Source organism: Lathyrus oleraceus, chromosome 1 (assembly GCF_024323335.1).
Source record: "Lathyrus oleraceus cultivar Zhongwan6 chromosome 1, CAAS_Psat_ZW6_1.0, whole genome shotgun sequence".
Taxonomy (NCBI): Eukaryota; Viridiplantae; Streptophyta; class Magnoliopsida; order Fabales; family Fabaceae; genus Lathyrus; species Lathyrus oleraceus.
The window spans coordinates 5,494,209-5,505,229 of record NC_066579.1 but is presented as its reverse complement, the minus strand read 5'-3'; the positions used below and the strand labels follow the sequence as shown (position 1 = coordinate 5,505,229).

The following is an 11,021-nucleotide window of genomic DNA, read 5'->3' as shown; positions in this document are numbered from 1 at the left end:
ATTTTTTTTCCACTTACAAAAACAAAATTTGATTGCTGGATACTTCCTTGATACATATCAGGTCATATTAAACATTATCAGTGTTGGATACTTGTCAGACAATGATACTTTAAAAAATGTTGGAGTATCAAGGTTTCATGGATAAGTGCCGATATGACCACTTGAACACATCCATGTCATTTAGTTGGTATACATTAAACATTTAAGAACTTATCTCTTTTGTTTGCTTGTATTTGCGCCTTTGCGATAACACAAATATATGAAACACGTGAAGCCTAGTTGAATATTCACTACTATTTGTACTTTTGAACATTACTTTTCCCAACCTATTTAAATGGCCTATGTGCCAAATATTTATTTATGTTTGAATTTGTATACTTTTCTCTGATAGTTACATGGTAAACAATCAAACACAAATGAATAAAGTCTTTCTCAAGTTTAAAGAATCTTACGAAAATCATCAGAGTCTCGTAATACACATTTTTCACGATTTATATCCATAAACTTAAACCAACTATTATTTCATAGCATGTTCAAAAATGCTAATGCACGCACGAATAAAAGAAACAATAATGTCGCATAATAAAAGGGAAGCCAAGCTAAACACGAGCACCACATACCTTAATAACCAGAAAAAAAACACACCACTAGCAACTAGCAAGAATTGCTGAATTAGGCAAGTCATAACTAGATTTTGAAGACCATAATGTTTAAAGCATTAGGGTTTACTTTGTCTATAAATACCTAATAAATATTTTCATTTGATTCAAATTCAATCAAATTTATAATTTTTTTTCAATTTATCATTTATCTTTCGATTTCGTAATTTACTTATGTTTTCATTATCTTATACTTTAATTCCTTAACACAATCGTTTGACGCTCAAACATCGAATCACACTTCAAAGTTATTAATCAAATTCCCAACTATTTTTCATATTCGAAAAGAATAGATACAATTCAATATCTTTCTTTTAGATAGTATACACACTTTTATCATCCAATTATAATAATAATTATTCTAACTAACCATGCATATTTTTAACCAACATTTTGGTCCCCCAACTATCTTATGTTATATGTGAGAAGACTAATATGCAAACAATCATTTTTATAAAAAGAAAAACAAACAAAAAGAAAAAAGAAAAAAAAAACCCACACAACACAAAGAAAGGCCAAGAGAGTGTAAGCTAAAGCCAAAGCCTTTGTTATTCCAACAACACCAACTCTTCTCTCTCTCCCTCTCACTCTCTCTCCGTTTGTTGTTTGTTCTCTGATGATCCATCTAAAAACCCTAATCCCCTTTGTTTCCATTTCTGGTTCAATGTATATTTTATAAAACAATTTTCAGAATATATATTTTAATTGACTCCGATTTTGATCCTATCCGGTTTTTCTCAAACTGGGGCACTCATAAAAACGCTTGATCACATTTCTCCTTATGTAAATTCTACATTTTTAATTTATTTTTTTTAATTTTCCGGCTTCTATAAAAAACGAGATTCTCCTCATTTTTTTGGTCAAAAAAATCACTTTTTTTTTGCTTAAACTTGTTGAGGGTTTTTGTGTGAGTGCCTCTGAGTTTCACTATGGCTGCTGCGGTTGTTTCTGGTGACATTTCAACTGATGCCAACAAAATGGACTCAAAACCAAAAGCTGAATCTGAATTCAGTGTTCAGAAGCTGGTTGACATGTTCACGAAGCTGAATCCTCTGGCTAAGGAGTTTTTTCCTTCATCTTATGGTCCTAGCAATGATCATCGTCGTCAGGGGTATAATATCGTGAGACCAAACAATTTTTTGGTCAACACTAAGGCATCACCTAATGATGATCATCATAACAATCGAAGGGTATGATTGGTTTTTCTTTGATCTCTCATTTTGATATGTTGGTCTTGTAGTTTTGTTTTTTTGTGCTGGTTTTTGTGCTGGGTTTTGCTCAATTGTTTGTCATTTGTATTGTGCTGCTTTTAGTGATGGGTTGTGCTGATTTTTTTGATGGGTTTTTGCTGAATTGTTTCACATTTATATTGTGCTGATTTTAGTGATGGGTTGTGCTGATTTTTGTTGTTGTGCTTGTTGTGCTGCTTGGAATATTGGAACTCTTGGTATTTATACTGTGAAAAACTATAGCTTGATTGAGAATCTTGATGCAGCTTTGATTTAATTTTTAATCGATTCGGTGAAAGGAAGTAGGAGAGAAAGCATGTGTCTAGAATTGTTGAATCAGATTGTGAAAACTGTTTCACTGCTGGGAAAATCCTTCTGCTGATAATCTTTATATGTTGTGTAGTGGCAAAATTTTAGATCTAAATTATGTATCTGGTATTTGATATACTTATGTGCAAGGTTTTGAATTGCGGTCGCGGTCGCGTAAGATTTCGGTCGGTACAGGTGTTGTGACACTGATTGCAGTCGTCGCAGTGTGAATTAACCAACATTTGTTCTTCATCATAAAAATGGTGAATAACGGTATCGGTACCATCTGATACTGTTTTTTCGCGGGTTTTTTTTAAAACCTTGCTTATATGCATTATTTATGTATTTAGTTTTTCTGTGTTATTTGTTTGTAGTTTATTTTTACTTCATTTGCCGTTACTACACTGTGATAGCATTTGTGGCCTCATTTTGTCACAATCTTCGACAATTTCGGTAATCACAATGCAACTGCATTTATGTTTATAAATCACGGTTACTGGCAAACATGTTTTTTCCCCCGTATTTTCAGTTTACGTAATGTTATGCAGCTAACTACGACTTTTTACGTTACGATACAATATCTTGTAATCTTTTCACTTATTCATGATTGAACCGAAATTGATTATATGACACGTATCATGCTATGATGAGTTATGACTCTTATGTGAAAACTGGCGTATCTGATGAAATGATTATGCCGATACTCAATAACATTGAGTTAGCAGTTTATGTCTGAGTTAATCTTGGTATCGTCATTCTCTTTGTGTTTACTGAAAATGTGTATTGTCATCTTGCAGAGAAGAAACAACTTTACTCAAGGGAGGAGAAGGTTGAACGGAAGGTCGCTGAAGGCTCAGAGAGAAGACAGCGTTAGGAGAACAGTTTATGTTTCTGATATCGATCAGCATGTAAGTGAAGTGACAATGGCATGAATATAAAGCTTATGTTGATATTTTGTGTTTAGTATTTGATTTTGAGAATCGAAAACCGAATCATTTGAACTCTGTCTTCTCTTGGTCTAGGTTACTGAGGAGCGGCTTGCAGCCTTATTCACCAACTGTGGACAAGTAAGTTACAACTCTTCATTGGTAGCTGGGTTAGTTGTTATTATTATTATTTTTAATTTTAATTTGATTACAATAGGTAAAAACCGTTACATTGCTTAATCATTTTCAACTATGGTATTAATATTGCAGTATATCTATGTTGTTGGAATTTCGCCTTTCCAATTATGCGATATGTTGAGCATTAATGATGTGTGCCTATTATGACAATTTGTTATGTGGGATTTTGTCGCTTTATCTATGATTAACACCGTCGATTTCTTCATTTAGCTACGTGGAACATTCCTTTCTTTTCATTAAATATATTTTTATTCTTGAGTAAGTTAATCTGAGTTGCTATTAGGATATGCCGTTATTTTTAGAATTTTCTCAATTAAACCCATTAGTTTATTCTGAACCTCATATATACGGAGTTTATGATTTTAAAATGCATTTAGGTCGTCTTTTGAAATTATTTTATTGGTAAAGTAAGTATATAAAAATCAAAATCATTTGTGAAATATGAGATTAATTTTTCGCATAAGCTAAACTTCTCCTATCTTCGTCTGAATAAAATGCAGATCTGTTTATTCTGAGAAATCTTATTTGATTATTGCTTTCACTGACCTTAATTTGAACATTATGACCTTTGATCGAGCAGCGAAACCCCTTCCTCCAATCCCTCCCCACACACACGCCCGTTCCTAAAAGCCGTGTCTGCGGTCGCTATCCATAAATCACATGGTCACAAGCTGTGTTGTTTACTACCGGCCGCCATGGCCGATTTGTGAAAGATGGCAGTGCCATGTTGTTTTATGGCTGCATAAAATGGAGAACTTTTTGCTATCCGCAATCGATAACACTGGTCACAGCACACACATAAAAGATAGAAGTTTTGCATCACAAGAGGCAGGGAGCTTTGTGTTGTAGATACATGGAGGTCATTAAGGCATAGAGTTTCACACCACAGACTCGCATAACGGTAGATAGCGGCATTGTGTTTTTATGACCTAAATATGTTGTTCCAAACCCTTAAATGCTGTGTTTTATGAACTGTGTTGTGTATCTGACCCTCCTTTTCAAGATCGAAACGGATCAACAGTCATGTTTCCACAAGCAGGAACGACAAACCTATGACAATCCGATTCAGTGGCGATTCGGTAACCAATTCAACACTGGATGGGGAGGAGTACTCATAGGATTGTGCGGTTTTACGAGTTAGGTCACGGTTTTAACAATAGTGATTGACGCGTTAATTGTGCCTGTTGATTGATGGTGATTGTGTGTCTGTAGAGACTGCGAATTTTGTTATCTTTTATTAATGATGACATCTCTTCTCTTGCATAGTATCTAAATGTTAAACTTGAAAGATAAATCTCACCATAAGAAAATCACCGTGTTTAAATTATTAACATTTTATGGCATCATTTGAATTGAAGGTGATTGATTGCCGAATCTGTGGTGATCCACATTCAGTTCTTCGATTTGCTTTTGTCGAGTTTGCTGATGAGCGTAAGTTTTTGTCCTTCAAATCTAATTCTCAGTCGTAAACGTTTCCAAAAGATACGTGGACACACAAACACACACATGCGCACACGTAACAATCATTTTTCAACTGATTTCATGCTTTTTATGATGAAATTTATGTGAACAGATGGTGCAAGGGCAGCTCTAACCCTTGGTGGTACTGTGCTTGGATACTATCCAGTGAGGGTCCTACCTTCCAAAACTGCTATCCTTCCTGTGAATCCTACATTCCTCCCTAGGGTACGCTTACTTTCTGATCCTTTCTGTACTTGGCCATATTTGGATGGAAAATAGTTTAACCTTTTGGCATATCGATTCTCTTAATCTATAATGTATTTACCATTTTTTTCCTTCATAATGTGCAGTCGGATGATGAGCGGGAAATGTGTACCAGGACTGTCTATTGTACAAACATTGACAAGAAGGTACATCATTATTCATTTTGTTGTGGAAAATTACTGTAATGGATATTTTCGGTAAAATTTTTAATTGACAGTTCAAATGGTTAGCAAGGTTCAATGAGTGGTTAGTAAGTGGCGCATCTTGAATCAATTAGCCGTTTTAATGTTTTTACCAAGATAGCATAGTGCGTCTTTGAATTATTGGAGTTGAACCTCTTGATGAATTTTTAAATTTCTATCAATGATCTGAATGCAGATTTCTCAAGCTGAAGTGAAGAGTTTTTTTGAGTCATCCTGTGGGGGCGAGGTCAGACCCTAATAATCATTCTATGTTATTAGCTTAAACTTATTTATCTCAAAAGTTAAATGTTGGTTGACACTGTTTTTCTATTTCATAGGTTACGCGCTTGAGGCTTTTGGGGGACCAGGTGCATTCAACTCGAATTGCTTTTGTGGAATTTGCAATAGTAAGTTTTTACTTTCCATGTTCTCGGTCTTGATGCATAGCCGTTAATTAAGTAAAAACTTTTAAAGAATTTAGTGATATCATCTGTGATGCGCGGCTTCTGCCATTAATATGTTAACTTGGTGTCAGATAAACCGTTATATTGACTGACCGTTTCTTTTTTTTTCTTGCGTAGGCAGAAAGTGCCATCCTTGCACTAAACTGTAGCGGCATGCTCTTGGGAACCCAGCAAATCAGGTTCGATACCGTTATCGTTGGAGTATTAGTTTTTGTTATATTAGCTTCAATACGAATAAGTTTGTTCTTATTTGATTTTGCTTCTGATTCTGCAGGGTAAGTCCTTCCAAGACTCCAGTGAGGCCAAGGGTCACTCGTCCAGTATCGCGTTAACCGATCGGACATTGTCCTACCTAAACTTGAGAGGGTATTTAGTCGACTTTCCGGTTGAGACTTTTGCATGGAAGGGGCAGTGAAATTGCCGTTTGTTTCTGTATTTCCATCTTTTTCTGTTACAACTGTTGTTACTTTTTTGTTACCAGAGCTAGCCAGAGCCGTTAGATTTTCTGCTCTAACTAAACTTTCTAGGTACACCAGTGTTGGTCTTGAACTATTTTACCATCATGTTTACATTGAAGTTATCTAGTTTCAGTTACTTGGCTATTTGGAGCCAGTACTAATCATGGTTTTCACCGGTTTGATTGTTTTGTGAAGCATGGTAGAGTCGTGATTTTCTCCGGTTTGAATGTTTTGTGATTCATGGTAGTGTCGTGGTTTTTGCCGGTTTGAATGTTTTGTGAATCATGGTAGAGTTGTGTTTTTCGCCGGTTTGAATGTTGTGTGAATCATGGTAGAGTCGTGTTTGGATAAGCCACTTGATTAAACGCTTATAATCGGATATCGCACAAATGCATATGTGCAGCACTGCAGGATAGTTTTTGTTTTCATATAAGTTATAAACCGTTTTTGCGATATTGGAGAGTTTATGGAAGCAAGATGAAAACAACTTATGGACATGTTGTCATAAGTTGTTTCATAAGTTCTAAGAGAACTCAAACAAGCATCTCCAAAGAGAGATTGATTTGAATTATATGATGACATTATCATATAGAGTCCTTTTAAATTTTGAGGTTTTGTGAAAGTTTGTGAGAGCCGTCTTAAGTTTTTGAAAGTATTTGATGGATTTTTTGATTCATTAAGGATCTGTTTGGGAGTTGGTTTTTCGAAGGTTTTGGAGAAAGATTTTGGATAATCAAGATTATATCTTGTGTTTGATATTTTCTGTTTCTTAAAACCTTCCAAAATTTTCTCTTCCAAAAATCAACTTCTAAACACACCCTAAGTATAATACAGTATAGTTAGTGTATACTCATTGTTTGATCTTTATTTTATATATAAAAAAATTATTATTTATTTTTTATTATAAATAAAAATTGACTTTTTAAATTCATTAAATACAAAAAAATATATAATTTTTTAAATAAAAAATAGAGTTTTTTAAAATATTTATTAAATAATCAATGTATCTGATCAATAATTAAATGTATTTATTTTAAAATAATTTTTTATTTAAATTTATTAAATAATCAAAATATTTGACTATTAATTAAATATATTAATTATTCAATAAAATTAAATAGTAATTTTTTATAACAAGGATTTGAGGAAATAATATCTTAAAAATAGAGAATCCATTTTCCTATAATCTTGGAAAGAAATAGTATTCCCAAAGCAAATTCTTTTTAAGAAAATGATTTCTCTATGTACCATAATAGAGACTATGGTTAGGACGAATCTTTGTTATTGAGAATAAAAGAGGTTAACATTCATGGAGAGATTTGAGTGGATCGTGAAAACAAAACTAGTTATAGAATTATTGCGTTTTTGCTACGTATTGAGCAAAAGAGTAGAGAAAGGAAAGGTCCCCCCCAGCTAAAGAATGTGCATAGATATTCGAACATAATAACAACTTTTTATAATTTTTTCTTATAAGATGTTAAGCATCAATTCTTTATCCTTTTGTGATATCTATGTATCAAGGTATTTGATATTCCTTTTGGGAGAGATGCTCGTTTTTTCTTTGCATTCTAGCTGGAATTTATTCTAATCCTCTATGCTTCTTTTATGAATGTCGGCAAGATGAAAGATAAGTTAGGTGTTTGGATTTTTTTCAAAAGTATATGTGATTTGTGATGGTAAATATTTGAATGAAATGATAGAGATCTCTTTTAATTAATATCATTAAAAATAAATTATTATTCATGAGTAAGAAAACTAGACTTCAAAAGATGTATTTGATAATCATTATCAACTGATCTTTTTCTTTTGAAATCTTGGTATCAGGACCAACATAAGGATAGATTGCATTAAATAGGATTCGAATTAGAGATCATGAGAGAAGGACACTCTCAAGACCCAAGCCTCCACCATTAGGTCAATCATTTGAGAGTTTCATTATCAACTAATTATCTAACAAAAGTGAGATTACCACAAGAAAAAAATAGTGGTTAAATTTGAAAAAATATCGCCAATTGCTGTCGTTGTGATAGACAACTTAATTGATTTCCACAAGTTTATGTATTTTGAGATTTCTAAAATATTTGGTGATATTATTAAGAATTTGGGTTTGAGAATTTTTTAATGCATCTTATATATTACTAAGACATCACGTGAAAATACTAAAATGTTTCTAGATTTTAGAGATACATCTCAGGACGCATATTGACTTAAGTTAAAACGTTAACTGATCCGGAGATGTATCTCAATAATATTTTAAAACACACACCATGTATCCCACTCTGAAAGGTATTTTACACGTTTATTGTTTCGGAAATGCATCTCTGTTTAGGGTTTACGGAGATACATCTCCGTACCCATCAGAACAGATCAAGCTATGTTTGTTTTATGGTTTACACATATGAAAGTGATGATTTATAAATGTTAAGAACTCTGTTATATGATGAAATTTAAACCATACAATCGATATGCAAAAAATGACATGTATAAATTCAGATGGTCCAAAAATGACATATATAAATAAAGTCGAAATACACGATAAAGTAGAATGAAGTGAAAATAAAATACAATCCATAATGAGTCCAAAATACAACTACTATATACTACTGTACTACTGCATATGTCGGACTACATCTCCTCTGGCTCCTCGACCTTCAATACCCCTATCCTCTACCACTGTCTCAAGTACATCAATGCACTCGTGCCTCTGTCATGATGACATCTAGGTCATGCCTCGCATCAGACCCATCAGAGAATATACCGTTGTCAATGCCTGACTACTCAATCTCCACTATGCGATGACATCTAGGCAAGACATCATGAGCATGATCTAAATTTTCCTGTTCATCCTCTAGTATCTCCTAATGAGCTGGGCTCGATGGATCTTCTAGAGCAATCTGTACCATATACGGATGTGACACCCCTGAAGAACCACCTGATGTACCCGTTGATGTAGCTCCAGTCGCTCTCAGCTATGGTACTTAGTGCCTCCTCAGATACCAGATGAATAAGATAATCATCAAACATGACATTTATCTCTCTATGTGTCTTAGCAGGAGGAGCAGAGACAATAGGGTATATGAGAATGGTCTGAGTGTAGCCGAACTACCGCATCACGCGCTCAGGAAGATAAGGATCAGTGAGACGTGATCTGCAAGTCAACCATCATGAGTATAACACTATATCGTCAAATGGCCACATTTCACGATGATTGACATAACTATTGAAGTGCATGTCCTCGACAACTAAGCAGTCAAGATACATTCTGAATGACTCTGTCGGTTGGTTCCCAATGAGCAGGGTAAATTCAGAAGCACACAACATACTCTCAGTGTAATTCGGTACACATGCCCATCCGAAGATGCACGAGAAGTGATGGAGGATCAAAGCCTGAAAAGTGTTGGAACACACAAATCATTAGTAACGGTGTTGCAAAAATGAAATGAAAATGGCACAAACATTAAAAGACCAATAAATATTACCGTCGATAGTGTGATGCTTCCGGTGAACATCTTCGTCTTCCACCTATAACCCTTTGATAACTTTGAGTATAAGTAGACCAAACAAGTGGCCCCTTAGTTGTACTCATGGATCTGCTTGAAGTCCTCGAAATATCATAGGTATACGACAACTGTATAAGTGGCACTCTTGTCCATAAAAATCATAGTGCCAACCAAATATAACAGGTATTCTCTCATAGCATACGCTTTATGGAGACCCATTGCTCGTTCTTGCCTCTAACCTCATGAGCTTTAAGGAGCTCATATGTATATACCTTTTTCAGGAATTCAAACCTAGCATGAACCTCTCTGGTTTTTTCAAACTCATTCATGGAATCCTATAGGTCAACTCCCATATAGTCTACCATCATTTTGAGCATCTTGTTTTTAGTAATCCTCCCATGATATAAAAGTTTCCCCCCTAATTGGAAGATGCAACAAACATGACACATCGTCGAGTGTGATCGACATCTAACCAAGCGGGAGATGAAATGACGAGGTCTCAATGTGCTATCTCTCAAGGAATGCATTAAGCATCCCATGGTTGAGCGGAACATAACTGGTCATGCACAAGTCCTTCATCCTAGGTATGGACAAAGCATCTGAAACCACTTCTCATTTGGATGAGGCAAGCCAATAATCTTCTGCTCATGGTTAATAAACTTCAGCGGATCACGGTCCTGCAGAAAAATAAATCAAAGAGGTAGCAACTAATGTTACCTATCCGTCCTAGATATGTATGGCAATATGGCCTGGGTACAAAGGTAGCAACCTAGGGTTCAACAGGGTTGCTAGTCAGTTCATATATAAGGCCCATGTTCTTCAGACTTCTAGCATTGAATATCCTTCCAACCTGGGGTTCCAGCTATTTGGTGATCTGAGCTTCTGTTAGAGAGTCTATTAGCTTACTCTCCATTAGAGTATATGATATCAATCTTCCAAGGGGAATCCAATACCTCATATTCTTTCCTCCATCTCTGGTTTCCTTCACCATGTCCCTTAAGTATTGAAAGAGAAGTGATGAAGGTTCACCTTTTTCCCATAAGAAATATTGTATAAAACATATTGTTGGTTACCATTGATGTAGTATGCAAAATTTGTTAGCTTTATGTGATGAACACATCCTGTCACGTCGTGAAAAATACATGAGCACATCGTACGCTCAAAGATACAACATAGTCACCATCGAACTTTATTTATTCCGGAAGGAAAGGGAAAATATCGATAAAACCCAAGGGGAAGAGAAAAAGGGTAAGGAAGTCGGTTATGCAAGGGGAAGGTATTAACATCACTCACATCCGTTGTACTCAACAAGAATCATTTTGATTGTTATTTGCTCAAATGGGTGAGTATATAAAGGTTACTCGCTATTGA

At 34.8% G+C, this 11,021-nt stretch overlaps 1 protein-coding gene across 1 annotated transcript; it reads left to right on the top strand.

Moving 5' to 3' along the window:
• The first annotated feature begins 1,145 nt into the window (after window positions 1–1,145).
• On the top strand, window positions 1,146–6,311 carry LOC127119586 (polyadenylate-binding protein-interacting protein 9). Its single transcript, XM_051049882.1, has 10 exons — window positions 1,146–1,849; window positions 2,995–3,105; window positions 3,220–3,264; window positions 4,680–4,752; window positions 4,895–5,007; window positions 5,133–5,192; window positions 5,425–5,475; window positions 5,567–5,635; window positions 5,810–5,871; window positions 5,967–6,311. Exons 1-10 carry the CDS (start codon window positions 1,589–1,591, stop codon window positions 6,022–6,024), a joined length of 903 nt encoding a protein of 300 aa, XP_050905839.1. The 5' UTR covers window positions 1,146–1,588; the 3' UTR covers window positions 6,025–6,311.
• Window positions 6,312–11,021: the final 4,710 nt, after the last annotated feature.